The sequence below is a fragment of the Apostichopus japonicus genome, chromosome 16 (assembly GCF_037975245.1).
Source record: "Apostichopus japonicus isolate 1M-3 chromosome 16, ASM3797524v1, whole genome shotgun sequence".
Lineage (NCBI taxonomy): Eukaryota > Metazoa > Echinodermata > Holothuroidea > Aspidochirotida > Stichopodidae > Apostichopus > Apostichopus japonicus.
The window spans coordinates 40914925-40932956 of record NC_092576.1 but is presented as its reverse complement, the minus strand read 5'-3'; the positions used below and the strand labels follow the sequence as shown (position 1 = coordinate 40932956).

At 37.4% G+C, this 18032-nt stretch overlaps 1 protein-coding gene across 4 annotated transcripts in view; it reads right to left on the bottom strand.

The window, feature by feature from the left end:
* Positions 1 to 1560: 1560 nt before the first annotated feature.
* Positions 1561 to 18032, bottom strand: part of LOC139982363 (uncharacterized) — a 79955-nt gene continuing 63483 nt past the window's right edge. For 3 of the 4 annotated variants that reach the window (XM_071995108.1, XM_071995109.1, XM_071995111.1), the window contains exons 16-24: positions 17179 to 17356; positions 16331 to 16481; positions 15186 to 15327; positions 14490 to 14583; positions 13346 to 13511; positions 12126 to 12275; positions 9624 to 9686; positions 6526 to 6653; positions 1561 to 5733 (exon numbers count right to left, since the gene is read on the bottom strand). In XM_071995108.1, the coding sequence (XP_071851209.1) occupies positions 5284 to 5733; positions 6526 to 6653; positions 9624 to 9686; positions 12126 to 12275; positions 13346 to 13511; positions 14490 to 14583; positions 15186 to 15327; positions 16331 to 16481; positions 17179 to 17356 (1522 nt within the window). In that variant the 3' untranslated portion in view covers positions 1561 to 5283. The remainder of the gene's footprint in view (positions 5734 to 6525; positions 6654 to 9623; positions 9687 to 12125; positions 12276 to 13345; positions 13512 to 14489; positions 14584 to 15185; positions 15328 to 16330; positions 16482 to 17178; positions 17357 to 18032) is intronic. The other variant, XM_071995110.1, reaches the window with a different exon arrangement.

Sequence of the window (18032 nt, the reverse complement as noted above, 5' to 3'; positions counted from 1 at the left end):
ATACTAGTGGTTAGTCAAATGTGACTAACAGAAACACAATTCTGTTAAACTGATCAAGTCGTATAAAATATTCATGATTGAATACATGTAACCAAAGGTTCAATCACTGATTCAATCATACTGACATACCTACACTAGAGAAACAACGGTACTAAACTCGCAGACATTAAATGGGTCTATTTATAATGAAAGTTTTTCTCTAATGCCAGAAGCTCAGCAAATCAATTTTCTTCTACGGCGCCTTCCATCGATACTGAAACCGTATCGAAGGACTAAACTATAAACCAACGCCCCCCCCCCCCTCCCTCCAACAACAACAACCTCCTTCTCTACAATAAAACTTAGAGAGAACAATGACTCTTAATAGAAAGTGATTAAAAAAAATATTACTGCAATAAGATAAGAAATAAAAAGAACTATAATAAATAACTAAAATATAACCCTACAGCTTGTAATAAGGAACTTATAAATCACTTTATAATAGTGATATCAAGTCTGATTAAGGTACTGCAATATATATATATATATTTCATCACGCAGTAACTCATCAGGCGAAAACAATGTAAATGCGCATGCGTCCGTTGTGACATTTTATATTTTCACAAATTGTGAGTAAGCTAGCAAGTTTGACTAGCTTTTGTGTAAGCAGTCGGTTCCATAATTTCTCGAGTTGGGGTGGGAGGACATGGTGGATGGCAAACACACGGACATTTTCAAAGTACAACAAACTTTGGGCAAGTTTAGGGGAGAGAGGGCATTCATAGTTATTTCACCGTAGCCTACTGGTCGGAACAGGGGGGCGGGGCGGTAAGCTTCATGAAGGAAATCCCTGTCATATAAAACCGGATCGTACTGCTGTCTAGATGTGACTTCACATATTTTACGTCGTAATTCCAAATTAACTTGAGAAATGGTAAATCGTCACCAAAAGAACTTGTGAACATTTTGTGTTTTTGGTGGGTGTGGTGGGGTTTTGATATTAGTAACTTTCTGGGCATAACACTGATGAACACCAGGATCAAGATAAGTATTCTCTACCCTTTTCCCTACAATTCCGTAACACAACACTACCGGGCAGTAAGACGAACCTCATTGTGTAAGTGTGATGGGATTGACTTTCGTAATGGCGAGGTTTGTATGGAGGCGAGGTTTGTTTGAAGGCGAGGTTTGTATGAAGGCGAGGTTTGCATGAAGGCGATGTGTGTATTAAGGCGAGGTTTGTATGAAGGCGAGGTTTGTATGAAGGCGAGGTTGTGTGAAGGCAAGGTTTGTATGAAGGCGAGGTTTGTATGAAGGCAAGGTTCGTATGAAGGCGAGGTTTGTATGAAGGCAAGGTTGGTATGAAGGTGGTTTACATGAAGGTGGTTTGTATGAAGGTGAGTTGGTGTTGAGGTCGGTCAAAGTGACGGAATATTGCATTGATGAAGGGCTTGACTAGGTAAGAAGGGATTAGGCGGGTGAAGGTGAGGGGGTAGTATCTGGGTTTGGGAAGGTTACAATGCTGAAACCAGTAAACTCGTAAAATAGACCACAGCAAACAAACAGACAAACACATTGATATAAAATTTCTCTTTTTATTTGCAAACTATGTAAAAATGAATCAATTTCTTTACAGGTCGTCACTACAGATTTGGGAAAAAAAATATGGAACCAGAAGTGAATTGAAATAAGGCTGCAAGGTTATAATCTATCCTAGATGATACTAATTATTTAAGCTATTACTTTAGAAATTGCTCCCTTGAATACCATGTTGATACTATTAAAACTAAAAAATAGTGAATGAATTTGCTTTATTAAGTCATAGCTGATGACAGAAACTGTCTGCAAAACGAAAATGGGATGGTGTGGGAGTTATTCTAGCTTTACTCAATGAATATTCATTGATTGGTATAACCATCAAATAGTGAATTCTGTAGAATGATGGATGTATTATGTGGGTGTTATTCTGGCAACTCATCCACTCATGCATATTCATAAATTACTAATGACCATACACCCAATTACAACTTTTTCTATACTGTAATTTCATGTCCAGCTCTAAGCACTCATACTGACAGTACGAGCAGTATGAACATCACTGCTCCAAGCACTCATACTGACAGTACGAGCGGTATGAATATCACTGCTCCAAGCACTCATACTGACAGTACGAATATCACTGCTCCAGGCACTCATATTGATAGTACGAGCAGTATGAATATCACTGATAAGAAGCACTATACTGACAGTACGAGCAGTATGAATATCACTGCTCCAAGCACTTATACTGACAGTACGGGCAGCATGAATATCACTGCTCCAAGCACTCATACTGACAGTACAAGCAGTATGAATATCACTGCTCCAAGCACTCATATTGACAGTACGAATATCACTGCTCCAATCACTCATATTGATAGTACAAGCAGTATGAATATCACTGCTAAGAAGCACTATACTGACAGTACGAGCAGTATGAATATCACTGCCCCAAGCACTTATACTGACAGTACGGGCAGTATGAATATCACTGCTCCAAGCACTCATACTGACAGTACAAGCAGTATGAATATCACTGCTCCAAGCACTCATACTGACAGTACAAGCAGTACGAATATCACCGCTGCAAGTGCTCATACTGACAGTACGAATAGTATGAATATCGATGCATTTCCCATCAGATAAGGGTTAAAGGAACTGTTTGTACGAGTGCTGTGAAGCACTGGGAAGAATAGTAGAGAATTAGTTCTATTTAGCTTTAGGAAATTATCTCAACTGGCTGAAAAAAATGCTTTGATCCATGCATGGGTTCCCTTTCCATAGTGGATTAATATGTAACCGTTTCCCCCAATGAATATTCAAAAGTTAGACACTATGGGTGTTACTCTGGTCACCCATGGGTGAATTAATTAGTCAACCTTCACTCGTAAATATTCATAATAACAAGGCAACCAATTAGGTATGTTCAAAGGCATGAGATCTTTTTGGAACGTTACAAAGAAGAATTCCTTCAACTCCTTTACAAAATAATTGAAATTCTTAAATTCTCTTTTCACCTGGAGTAATTTTTGATTAGATTAATTATGATATTTAACTAAAGGTGAATACATCAGTCAGGTATTAAATTTCAGTACTAGTAAAAAAACATCAACAACAATGTAACTTTGTAAAATAAACTAATGCAGTATTGAATACAACAGTAACCTGGACACCCATACAGGCCGACATATTTACATACTTTACAATTGTTTCTACAGTATAACAACCTTTTTGTATTATCTTAAACCACCTTTACTTCATCAAAGCAAATCAACCTTTTTAGTAGTCACTACACCATCCTCCCCCCAACCCCTCCCCCTTATCCCCATTTCCCGTCCAATTAATAACTCAAAATCCTTGTCTCGAATACTCCATGGATTATTTTTCATTATACCACGGTTAGTTTCTATGGCAACATACAAAATACACCAAATTATGGGCTTTTTTAAAACAGCACTCTGGAAGAACAATGATATGCCGAAATGTCCATTTTTTGTATTTCCACTTTGGACTGATTTATTAATGTTAAACGGTTGCTATGAATCTTCATGATGTCTATATGAGATGGAACTGTGATTTAAACTCCCACTTCAACCTGTGAAACAAATTCCATAAATACAAATACAATTTTGAATATTAAGCGCATTGATGGTTACTCCCTGATCCATCATTAATGAATACAACACCCTTTGAATATTTAATTAATTTACTGAATAGAAACAAGAAAGGTTTTGTTTTAGTTTTCCACCTGTTGTAACTGTTGTAACAGGAATACATTAACCTCATGGCACCTCATGGCAAAAATAATGCATTTTAATAAAAGCCATAATATACAGTCATATTTAACATTTTTACAACATGTTTTCGGCATTAAATGAATTTTCATGAAAGTTCCGAATGGATAAGTGAAAACACAAATAACTCCCTTGCTGTATAATATAAATGGGACTTCACCAGAATACACAACACTCCTTGCAAGTTTTGAATAATAACTTTTATTTTGTGAATATGACCAGAGAGGCAGGCAACCCCTGGCCTGCGACCATAGGACGACACTCTGTCTCTTAGTAGTAAAAGATCATCAGAAAAGAATTTGTTCCAAGAAAATAACAATTTGATGTCAACGTTTTTTTAATAATGACCAAAATGAAAGAAGAGTTGAACATAATAAAATCAAACTAATAAAGCTGCTTTTGTTTTGTATTTTTTAACTTGTGTTTTAGCTTTGCAGTATTTTAAACAAACTCATCATGTTAATTAGTGATAATGATTTATTGACTGCATTCAGCTTTAACAAATTTGTCAGCTGACAAATTTGCCAATGATATTCACATGAAAATGAGAGGACAAACAAACAAATCTCAAAGTTCCTTTTGAGGGTAACTAAGACAAATTGTAGCGACGAAATTTACAGCTTTATTAAAGAAAAGTGGAAGAAATGTTGAGTAGCTGATGGTGTCAAGATCACACATCATTTGTAATGATAATGGGTAAGGCATAACCAATATGACTGCCAGGTAGCACTCTTACGGTTGAACAATTGTCCCCCTCCCCTTCCCCAGTCCCCTTCCCTCCTCTCACCCTCCCAGTCCCCTCCACAGCTCCCCTCCCCGACCTTCAGCTTTATATGAAATACAAATGCTGACCCAATAAAGATGACAAAGAACATGAGAAGTCTTTCTGCTTTCTTAAAAATTTAGGTTTTTGCTCTAAATGGCAAGCACTTTTTCTCAACGCCTTGAGCCTTAACATTACACCTATGCACACCATCACAACCTATCACAATTCAAGGGTGGTCACCATACGACTACCACCTCACTCTAATGTACCTCAAGGAGGTACCCATCATCTTCAAGGATGTACCCATCATCCTCAAATCTCTCAGTTTATATCAGTCAGCACTTCACGACTCTTGTAAAACTCAAGACCAATTTGATTTCACTACCTTCCATAAGTACTCCAGCCAATCTACTCAACATTAAATTCTACATACCTGCCCACCAGTCACCTCCACCCCACCCCCCTCCTCCCATGAACACACCCCTATCACCAACTACAATCTTACTATCATCAATCCTCAACCTGCGATCAAATTATCAGCATTGAGATATTCATTATGAGAGTAACCAGTTTATTCCTCACTTCAAACTGATGTACAGAGTCATATGACTAATGGCACCAGTCATCTCATCAATATTCATGTCCTGTTGTAGTAGACACATGATATATTTTAATCTTTCTATACATTATTCTCCCCTCCCCTCCTCATACCCATGAGTCACTGTTAGGTTCATTTTTCTGTCCAGGCTCCGCATCCAAACGGACCGAGTAGTTTCCCGGCTGATTGCTCCAGTCATCTTGTCCATACTCAGCGATATAGCCGTAGTCTTCTCTCCGGTTATCGCCGCCCGGTCCCACTTTATCCGGTAAGTCATTATAGCCATCGATCTGTGTGGTACTACTGTAGTCACCTCTGTAGCCATCCTCCCTGTAGTCGTTTGGCCTGTAGCTTCCCTGTTGCGAGAGGTTGTCCTGGGGTGGTGCGTACCCGTCCTGGTGGCTGTAGTCGTCCCTCTGACTGTAGTCATCTCGCCTGTAGCTGTCTGTCCTTCCATAGTCTGATGCATAGTTAGATTCGTGGGAAGGTGAACGGGTCTGTTCCTGACGATAATCCTCCTGCTCAGTCAGTCTGCTTTCTACTTGAGGTTCTGGCGCCTATCAGCAAAAATCAAAAAAAGAGATAAAACCTATCCATCCATGCTGATATAAAACTGGAGTAATGACAGTACAACAATGTCAAGGGGGCATGTATTCCCTCCACCGTCCTGTGGCTTTTGAAAGAGCCCGGATACATCCCTTTTATTTCACATATAAGTCATTTCTAACAGTGCAGGGATGAGCCTGTGGTAAAAAAAAAATCACAGAACTTTGCAAAAATTGCGGTACAGGCTCCAGTTTGCATATGCTACAGTGTGTTAGGATAATAGTTTTTGCCCCCGAGGTAGAACAGAAATCCCGGATATTCCGCAAATTCGCGGAAAAAGATCATGCCTGCAGACAGTTCCACCCGTCCCATCCAAATCTTCCTTTCAGTAACCCCTTTGTACCCCATCATTAGAGTCAGACCTATAAACAAACTGTATCTTGCATTGCACAGATATTCAACTAAATAAATAACTCTCCCTTTCCCTCCCTCACCCCAACCCCCCATCTTGTAACAAATCCCTGACAGTCAGAATGTGAGTAACTATTAAACTCTCAAGTCCAGCAAAGTTGTAACATATGATCAAGCACTACGTGCAATAAACTTCAAATCTATAAGATTGCATCAGAAAATGGCTTTGTCACAGGATACAAGCAACTCAAGACAGCACTAAACACAAAGCCACACACAAGATTAAACAATAAGTCATTGTTCTCTTGTCAGCACTGCTTATTGTATTCCTGATAATAAACAATAGTCATTCAGTTGAATTGTTTATTTTCTATGAGTACTATTAGACTCACCCTTCCATAGACTGGTACCCCTCCTACAGGGGGTCTAAAGGAGCCCACATCGGATAATTGGTCTTGTTGGGTGATGTGAAGGTCCTGTAGAGGTATGTCTTCATGTGGATGTCTTTGATCTAGTATATCTGAAGAAAACAAAGGACTATTATTACAACAACAATACATCATAATGGCGGCCTTAAACAAAGACCAGACATGTCTCTTTGATAGTTTTCCCTTACAAGTAGAAGTAAGACCAGTGAAGTACAACCCATGCAAGAGACCAGTTTTCAAACTAATTTATCGTTAATTAATTAATTTAGTTAATTTGTTAATGCATAAGGAATGGTCTCAAATGTAAGACCAGCTGTTCTCATTCGCAACAAATAGTATTCAACAAAAGATTTTCTACAATACTCTTCCAGATCAGCTGACAGTGAGGCTCAGGAAATGCAAAAAAAAGTTCAGGTAACTTTCACACCTCATTTTTGGAATAAGTGTAAAACATGATGATGAAAGCATTACTGACAATTCCATGCTCATGAATTATTCATCTCAAGTTAAGTGATGCTCATGCAACAGAGTACAGACCAGTTTTTTTTTAACCACAGTCAAACCTCACAAATAAGGAATGGTCTTACATAAACAGGGTCTGTGTGTTTTAGATACCTCAACTCCCTAAAGATAAGGGAGGCACATGCAATTTAACAGACTAGTTTTCAAACTACATTAAAACCTCACAACTAAAGGAGTGGTCTTATATAAACAGGGTTTATTTATAGCTCATGTGACAGACCAGTTTCACATTTATGTTGTTATGTATTACACATACGGAATGGTCTGCCGTGGACAAAATGTGTGCATTAGTGATAGCTGCAGACTATAAGTGAAGCTCATGCAAAGAGACCATTATTCAATCAATATTAATACCACAAACATAAGGAACGGAAGTCATGCTGTAGTTTGCTGTGTTGGGTTGTAACCAGGGATGAGCCTGGGGTACAAAAAAATCACGGAACTTTGCAAAAATTGCAGTATAGGCTCCAGTTTGCAAATGCTACAGTGTGTTAGGATAATAGTTTTGTCCCCGAGGTAGAAAAGAAATCACGGATGTTCACGGAAAAAGCTCATGCCTGGTTGTAACGTACACACTACTTATACCCTCGTCATTTCATTTATAAAACTTTGAATTTAAAGGCTTTTTCTATCATTCTAGATCTGTTTTTTGATCTGTTTCTGAAGGGATCTGTTTCTGAAGGGATTATCTTTTCTTTCGAGGTCTAGCATGCAGCCAACAGATTTTATCAAATTCCTTGCAAAGAACAGCTTCAAACAGAAGTTTGGAAGAAAACAAGAGCATAGTAAAATTTAACGAACCAAGCTAAAGGAGGTGCATTTTGAGATCAAATTCTCATTTAAAAGAAACACCTTTACTGACAAGGAGTGGTTTTTGAGCAAATAAGGATAATACACATATATTGATAACTCTGTTTAACTGAGGGACGTCGCAAGAGGGTGAACAGTTTAACTACTAGAGTAACACACTTAGGAAGACAAACATCTAATCATCATTCAAATGTGATAGAGTTAAACTGTCATGAACAACTCCACCAAATAGAATCATTTTCATAATTATAAGAATAAAGAAATAGAAAACAGAAAAAATTATAAGAATAAGCTAAGAATGAACTTATTCCATTTGGGAGATACTACAGATTAAGTTAGGTTGAAGACTTGGTCAAGTCTAAAAGATGACATCATGGAACCACATATGCTTTTTTTTTTTTTTTTGGCAAGTCTTTTTCTTTAATGAAGTTTGGGGTTTGCAAATGCTGAATCTAAAGATAAATTGCAGTTTGCTTACAAAATTTAATGATGTCATTGGTTTCAGTTTCAAAACCTTCTACCTTGAAAACAAAACCTATAAGGAATATCACAGAGAAAGTTAAGAAGTTTCAGACCCCAGTGGTAATATGACATCACAGATTTACAAAGTAACAGGTCCCAGATCGGACTTTAAACTATATTTGGGAGAGTTGTTCTTCACAAACTTCTGTCATAGCAGCTTAAAAAGATGGTTAGGTTTGTGTCCCCTGTAAGACAAGAGTGGTTTTACATACAGAACGATTAGCAGTGGAATAACGAATGAGTGCAGTAGGTTAGACCTGATAAGGTACCTTGAGGTACCTGACAAGGTATCTTGAGGTACCTGATAAGGTATCTTGAGGTACCAGACAAGGTATCTTGAGGTACCTGATAAGGTATCTTGAGGTACCAGACAAGGTATCTTGAGGTACATTACAAGGTATCTTGAGGTACCTTACAAGGTATTTTGAGGTACCTTACAAAGTATCTTGAGGTACCTGATGAAAGGTATCTTGAGGTACCTGATAAAGGTATATTGAGGTACCTTACAAGGTATCTTGAGGTACCTGACTAGGTATACTGAAGAAAGCGACGTTACATTGATACAACAAAACCATCACCAACATGCAAAAGACTGAATAAAAAATATTTTGACAGGATAAGCCATGTTAGTTTGCAAATATTCTTCTCCACTCCTTCCTGAGTACAGCTGAGAGAACATGAAGTGTACTAAAGATGACTGAAAAAATTGAGACTCATGCAATGTGGGAAACACTCATGCAATGTGAGAATATCAAACTAAGCAAGCAACGTTTAGATAATTTGGTTGCTGTCTTTGACAGAACCAATGTGTGAGCTTATAATGCAGGGATGAGCCTGGGGTAAAAAAAAAATCACAGAATTTTGCAAAAATTGCGGTATAGGCTCCAGTTTGCATATGCTACAGTGTGTTAGGATAATAGTTTTTGTCCCCGAGGTAGAAAGGAAATCACGGATATTCCGCGAATTCGCGGAAAAAGCTCATGCCTGAAAATGGTATTATCGTTGTTTTTCTGCAAGCCCATTCACCCTCTCTGTGCCCCACCCCTCCAACCCTGCCCCCACCCCCACAACACTGCCCCCACCCCCACAGAAAGGATAAGAAAAAGAGAATGATATGAATGAGTGAGTGAGTAAGCAGAGAGAAAGGAATACTGGCAGAAGAAACTATTTGATTGAATGAATTATTCATGAGGAGGCAATTACCATACCTTCACTACTGTATGTGGAATAGGAATCTCTAATGAAAGCGGCTGGATCTGTGAATTGCAAATCTGCATGATATGCAAAGAGAGATAGCAAAATACATGCATATTCATTAGCTGATATGACTGCAAATAATATACAAAAGCTGCACTAAGAGTTATGTTGGTTAGTATTAATAACTAAATGATAATGAATTGACAATGAGCATTTCACTCTCCTATAAAGGTATTTCATTTCAAAAAATATAATTTTAAAGTGGCTCTGTGTTTTTTTTTTTATAGAATGTTCCTCAAAGAGTTTACAATGAAAGCAGGTGGATGATATTCAGCACAAAAATGAACTAATTATAACCTAAAGAAATCAAGCTATAGTCAATCCAACCACCAGACATGGTCAATCCAATAAGACACAGACTGTCAAAATGGGAGTTTGGGAGGGGTGGGGGGGGGGAGAGTGGGTGCTTAAGAGCATGACTCTCAAAATCTGTTCCTGTTTACACCTTCCAAGAACTCATCCCCTTCCCCTTCCCTCATCCCCAAAGCCTATAAATAATCTGGAATTTAGACTGCCATCATTCTTCACGACATGCTATTCCGAACAAACTGCACCACAAATTCAGGTAACCCACAAGCATGGGAAGAGGGTTAGGGACAAAAATCTCGAACCATCTACTGCAAAGCCATCAACCACCATTTGTTAAAACCAAACAAATATCTGTCCGATTAGTAATGTATACAAACTTTGACAAATGACAATTAGAAGCAAAAATTAATAGAGTGACTAAAATCATTTGCAAGGATAACAATTTAATGAGAATGCAATGAAAAAGCTAAGTGAATGATCAATATTTTACTCTATGTATCTCTCTCTTTTTTATGATCGCAATGCAAGAAATTATCACCACACTAAACTAATAACATTTGACGCTACTTCTAGTAGTACTGCACTATACATTATAGGATGCTAAACAGCTCTATGCTACGGCTAGTGTAACCTCACTATACATTATAGGATGTTATATAGCTCTATGCTACGGCTAGTGTAACCTCACTTTACATTATAGGATGTTATACAGCTCTATGCTACGGCTAGTATTACCTCACTATACATTATAGGATATGATATAGCTCTATGCTATAGCTAGTATTACCTCACTATACATTATAGGATGTTATATAGCTCTATGCTGCAGCTAGTGTTACCACACTATACATTATAGGATGCTATGTAGCTCTATGCTGCAGCTAGTGTTACCTCACTATACATTATAGGATGTTATACAGCTCTATGCTGCAGCTAGTATTACCTCACTATACATTATAGGATGTTATGTAGCTCTATGCTACAACTAGTATTACCTCACTATACATTACAGGATGTTATGTAGCTCTATGCTACAACTAGTATTACCTCACTATACATTATAGAATGTTATGTAGCTCTATGCTACAGCTAGTATTACCTCACTATACATTATAGGATGTTATGTAGCTCTATGCTACAGCTAGTATTACCTCACTATACATTATAGGATGTTATGTAGCTCTATGCTACAGCTATTGTTACCTCACTATACATTATAGGATGTTATGTAGCTCTATGCTGCAGCTAGTGTTACCACACTATCCATTATAGGACGTTATACAGCTCTATGCTACAGCAAATATTACCACACTATACATTATAGGATGTTATATAGCTCTATGCTACAGCTAGTATTACCTCACTATACATTATAGGATGTTATGTAGCTCTATGCTACAGCTAGTATAACCACACTATTCATTATATAATGTTATATAGCTATGTCAATATACATAAGAGTATGTTATAGAACACTAAGCTGCAGCTAGTATTACTACACTATCCATTATACAATGTTATACAGCTACAAATTGCTGCTAGTATTACCTCACTATACATTATAGGATGTTATATAGCTCTACCATGCAGCTTGTATTACGTCAATATACAGTATAGGCTGTTATATAGTTCTACGCTGCTGCTTATAATACCACACTATTAATGAGTAACACTTCTCTCATGCAAACTCTGAACAGAATGGATGGTGCTATATGAGTCTACACTGTTGATGATAGTACTTCACTACTTACTAAATGATAGTTGGATGCTCATAGCATATATCACGCATAGCCCAATGGTTACAGGACTATAACAATACTTGCATCGTAGTACTTACATACAGGGTACGAACTTGTATAATACTAAAATACAGGGTAAATACTTGTATGATAATACTAACATACAGAGTAAAATACTTGCATGATTATATTAACATACAGGGTAAGTTTTCTTCGCAAATATGACAACAAACTGCAGCCGGAAAGCTTCAAAAATGTATAAAAGCCAAAGTAACTCCAATCTACACACAGCTACAATATAGCTGCCATGTGTGCATTGTACAGACTCAGACCACGGCAACATATCTAACAAATGTAGTGTTAATATACAATGCCCATAAATGTAAGAACTCCATGACCACAAACCTTGTTTATCATAGCCATAATCCTTCTCTTGCACGCCCCGGTCACTACCTGGTCCATAATCTGACCGCCTGCTGTCCAGCGTCTCTGAAGGGAAGTTATTGACAGGAAGGGGAGCTGAATTCATCTCTGGTTGGCTGGATCTACTAAGAGCTACAAAAACAATATATACATATAGATATATTTATACATAATAGTTTTTATACATAATAGTTAACAAAGATTCAATTGTTCACTTCCTGCTGCAAGAGTGCTCAATACAAACTTATACTGTAACTTACAGCATGTTGTTTTGTTACTAGAGTTTCACGCTTGTACGGCGATCATCAGACAACTGATCGTTAACGGTCGCGTGTTAATCCTTCCTGACGCGGTTGGGCAGTTTGTAACCGTGGTGACACTTTGAGATGAGCTTTGTTTAGTTTTGTCTTTGGCGCATAGGATCGACCAGCAATCGACCGTTTACATTCAGTTGTCTGGCGATCGCTGTGCAGGCGTGAAACTAAAGTAATAACATGCTGTAAGTTACCTATAGGTATACTATATGTATATATATATAAATTGACTCTTTTTAAGGACACTACAAGCAAGATGCACTTGTGTACTAAAGTACTTCAAAATGAAGTTCACAAACAAATTGGCAAAGGAAATACTACAAATGTTTCATTTACAATGAATGAAGGATTTGTTGTTGCTTTATACTGGAATATCAGTAACAATACTACTTGCTTTCAGCATGAAGACAAAATTTAAAGGGAATCTATAATAGAGATTTCATCTTCTCATAGCAGCCCCAAGGTATGATTGCAATATATTTTCATTGACATATGTAGTAGAGTTGTTCTTCCCAAGCTATTCTATTCATGTAAGATAAATAATCATAATAACATAAGAATTTGTAAAGAGCTTTTATCCAGTTAAAAAAAACTGCTCAGAAGCGCTGCAGGAGCAAAGTACCTAAAATGGACACGGTTCAGTTATTAAACAAATGGATATGCATTCGTGAATAAGAACGTCTTGAGTTCTTTCTGGAAAGTTGACACATGCTGGATTGTTTTCAGATGTAAGGGGAGACTGTGCCAGAGCTGTGGAGCTGATCTAGCAAAGCAACGTTCCCTATAGGATATAGGTGGAAGTGCGAACAGTAGGAACAGATAGCATATGTTGTATATAAAGAATGATAATTGGCTTTATATCATCATCTCCAGTGAGAAATTACTTACTATTGGAAGAATCTACATGCTTGCCATTGCTGGTGCTGGTTTTAGGGTTGCCTGGCGTGGTGTTCCTTTTCACCGTCCACACGCCGGTCAAGAAGTCCCTCTCGTCAAAACCGTCCGTCCTGTAGAAGTGTCTAAGGTCCCGGAAACCCCACAGTGTGTGTAAAACCTGATAAATGTAACATTGATTAAAGATTAATGTTCAGTTTTCAACATTGTTATTAGGCAGTCTTTCATGTTAGTATTAGGGGGATAATTGACCCAGAACAGGAAATACTTTATCCAGTACAGGGAATAATTTTACCTGTGCAGGGAATAAGTGTACCTGTGCAGGGAAGTTTATCCTGTACAGGGAATACTTTATCTTATACAGGGAATAATTGATCCAGTACAGGGAATACTTTATCCAGTACAGGGAATAATTTTACCTGTGCAGGGAATAAGTTTACCTGTGCAGGGAAGTTTATCCTGTACAGGGAATACTTTATCTTATACAGGGAATAGTTATCCAGTACAGGGAATAGTTATCCAGTACAGGGAATAGCTTAACCAGTACAGGGAATACTTATCCAGTACAGGGAATAGCTTATCCTATACAGGGAATAGTTTATCCAGTACAAGGAATAGTTTATCCTGTACAGAGAATAATTTATCCAGTACAGGGAATAGTTTATCCTATACAGGGAATAGTTATCCAGTACAGGGAATACTTTATCCTGTACAGGGAATACTTTATCCAGTACAGGGAATAAGTTATCCTGTACAGGGAATACTTTATCCAGTACAGGGAATAAGTTATCCTGTATCACATTGAAAAATGCTATGCAAGGTGGTCAAAATTGCTGCACAGGTGCAAACATATAGAGCAGTACTTTGAAAGAGACAAAATTCAGAGCCTTCATTAAACAGCCACAGTAGATTTTGAAAACTAAATTATTTCCTGTGAATGGATCATGGTCTTCAAGCCCAAGGCATCAAGGTCCCACAATCATGAATAGTGAAAGATTATTAGCCAATTGTTTCTTCACAAATGATTGAGGCCTTTCACAGACTGGTTGTGACCGGCGCCACCTATTGAGAACCCTGGCACTAAGACTGGGGGGGGGGGGCTTAAAGAGGAAGTACTCATTTCTGTCCTGATACTCACCATGATGGATGCCTTGATCACTGCAGGAGGATATTTATGGCCAGCTTTGGATATCCCAATAACAGCATCAATACCATTTGCATTCCTCAATGCCCTGCAAACAGATAAAACAACAAAAGTGGATTAATGTTATAAAAAAATTAAAGCTTAAAAAGGAATCATTATTACTGGAAATAGGACTGAATGGAAGGAACCTTTATGTGTTAACAGGCAATATATCTCAACCTCATGAGGTGTTCAAATAAACTGAACTTAGGCCAAGTGTATTTGTTTTGTTTTTAAAACTTAGTATAGCACTAAACTTACTATGGCACTAAACCTTACTATGGCACAAAACTTACTATGACACTAAAACTTACTATGGCAGTAAACTTACTGTGGCACTAAAACTTACAATGGCACTAAAACTTACAGTGGCACTAAAACTTACTATGGCACTAAAACTTACTATGGCACTAAAACTTACTATGGCACTAAAACTTACTATGGCACAAAACTATGGCACTAATGCAACAACAAACACTATGGCAATCGTGTAACAAACATACACTGGGCTACTAAAAAAACATACAATGGCAATAATGCAACATATAATACTTAACATGGCACTGATGCCACAAACACATACTATGGCATTCATGCCCACAACATACATGTATAATAGAATAGAATATATGGAATATATTGATAGCTTACTTTGCATGTTCTTGGTTTGTTTTGATGACCTCATGCAAGAGGTGAAGGACGGCCGCTAAGCTCTCCATGGAGAGGGCCTTGACCGAGTTATCAGACCCCCCTCCTGGGAGTCTAATCACAATGTCCTTCATTGCATATTGACCTAAAGGTAAACAAATACATACAAACAATTAACAATTCTCATCATGTAGTGATATAAGGCACAAGAATTATAATTTTTAACAAATTTTTGCAAGAACAACCCAAAAACAGATGTGCATCTCCATCTCTGGTGTTAAACTCTGGAATTCATTTGATGATAAACTGAAGAACAATGGCACCCAGTCATTATTTAAGAAAGTGTACAAACAAATGTTGTTATCCACTGCTATTTCAAATTGATTATCTCCATTAATGTCAAATATGTATAAATGCCCAATCTTTTCTTTCTTTTTTTTCCTCTCAATACTTTCTTTTTTTCCCTCAATTTTCTGTTTTCTTATTTTTATTTTTGTAACTTTAGGTATGTTATATTGTCTTGACTAATTCTTTTGTCTATATTTTTCAACCTATATTTGGAGGAAACGATTCATAAGTATTGCACTTCAGTTTTTCTCCTTTTCCACACATTAGATCTTTGGTAGTTTTCATTGAATTATATTTAATACCATGATTATTTGATTATATGTATTGAATTCTTGTTTAAAATGTACTTATCTTTTGTGTTGGAAATAAACAGTTTCATTGTCATTGTCATTATCATTGCTTATTTGATAAGTACGTCTATCGGGATATTGTTTCTACAGTGTGACCATTTCCACCGTTCAATAATTATGCTATATGACAAATTTTTCCTTCATAAATTGTTATAGATTGTGAAAATGTGTTATTTGAGACCAGTAAAGTATCATGTTTTCCATTCCATTCTGACGAGCTACGATTAAATTTTTTGCTCAATTTGTTTAGTGACGCACTTCTCACATATGGGGTCAAGCAGAACAAATTTGTGCATATCTCAAAAGTTTAGCTTCACCCTTCTTGTGAAACAATGCCCTACTCTGCTTTATAACAATATAAGGTTTAATGTTATGCTGGAAGCCATCCATTTAAACTAATGCACCTAGCTACAATAACCAACAGTATTTTACCATCCCTGTGTCCCTTACCGATTAGCTCCTTGTTCCTGGCATCAACTGCGAGGTTTCGCAGCGCCCTCGCCAGCGCGAGTACCACTCTGTCATTGTCTATCCTTAGCAGCTCTACCATGATCGGGAGTCCCTTCTCCTTACGAACGTGAGCTCGCACATTAATCGCCATCTGGGAAGAGACAAGGGTCGATTTTAACACAGTTATGGAGTTGTACACCAATATATGGGAAGAGTCGATTTTAACACTATAGCATTGTACATGAATATTCATGGAAATTATAAAGAAGGCACAATTAAAGAAGGCACAAACAATTACGATTATCCTCAACACACTTGAACAAAGAAATTTGAAAAACAAAAATTCCCAACCTTCGCAAGAAAATTATTTCAATTTCACAAGAATTACCATTTACCATGACGAGAATTAGTCTATTAACCATGTTGCATTTTTCAGCTCTCTTGACCTCAACTTACTGAAACTTCACCTCTCCTACACACAGACTGGTTAGTTTGGAAGAGTTGATATGTTCACACCTTGCCATGTCTGCCTTGATCTGATAGTGATTTGGCTACTAGCTGTGTGAAGAGTTGCATAATAGACGAATATAGGCAGCTCAACTAAGGTGCGAAAAGATGGGACTGATCACTCAGCTAACCAACTGGAAAAAACCTGTCGTTCAGTACAAACGGCAGGTTTTTGGATGCAACCTATAGCTAATGGACACTTTCGCGGCATGCGCATACATAATATACGAGCAAATATTTCAATTTCACAAGAGTTACCAATTATGCATATGCATATGCATATGCATATAGGCATACATAATATAGGAGCATTGGAAGGGATTGATAAAGCATGTGCTGACCCTGGAATCTCCAGCCGTGATATTCTGAATGGTCCCGGCTGCGGCCTCTAACGTTACAGCGTTTGAAGCCTCCGATAGTAAGGTCACATACACCCTAACTGATCCTAGATTCCACATGTACTCCACCCCGGTCGGTTTATCTCCGTCAGCTAACGAGGGTGGCTCCAGAGTACCTCTCCTGGTGATGAGTTTAACATATCGAGATATTAATTACTGCTGTATTGTTTGTGATGCAATGTCTCCTAACATGAAAGTGCATACACAAACATTATGTCGTTAGCTTCTGGTATAAATATTCCCAAATGTACTTTGTTTAATTAATTTTTGAGTAATGTGAAATTTTATGCAAATGAATTATATGCAAATGATGCATTTTATGCATTATATGCAAATTAATGCAAATTAATTATACTCTTAGCATGCATCCGATTAAATGTTCTGCTTGTAACAAAACTTCAACTGACAGATAAGGTACATGAAGACATTAAATTGGTATCTTATAGCCTGGTGTCCCAACAAATGCTGGGGTTATAATGTAACATCCCTCAACATCAAACTGCTTATGCACCAGTGTCCCAACATATGTTGTTTGTGATGTCACATATCACAAAGTAAATATACATGCCTATCCATTAAAAGCTGTTACCCTAGAAATTGTTTATAGCTCTAGTAAACACATTTCAAAGCATACTGGAAAATTTTGTAATTTTTGACTTTTGCAGTGCTGATTGGAAAGAAAGTTGAATAGCCGAGCTACCCTGACTGCAGTTATCAAAATAAACATGAATCAAGCTATACACAAAAAGATGTTGAAAAGTCATCGGAAAAACATACAAATATGCAAGATACTAAGT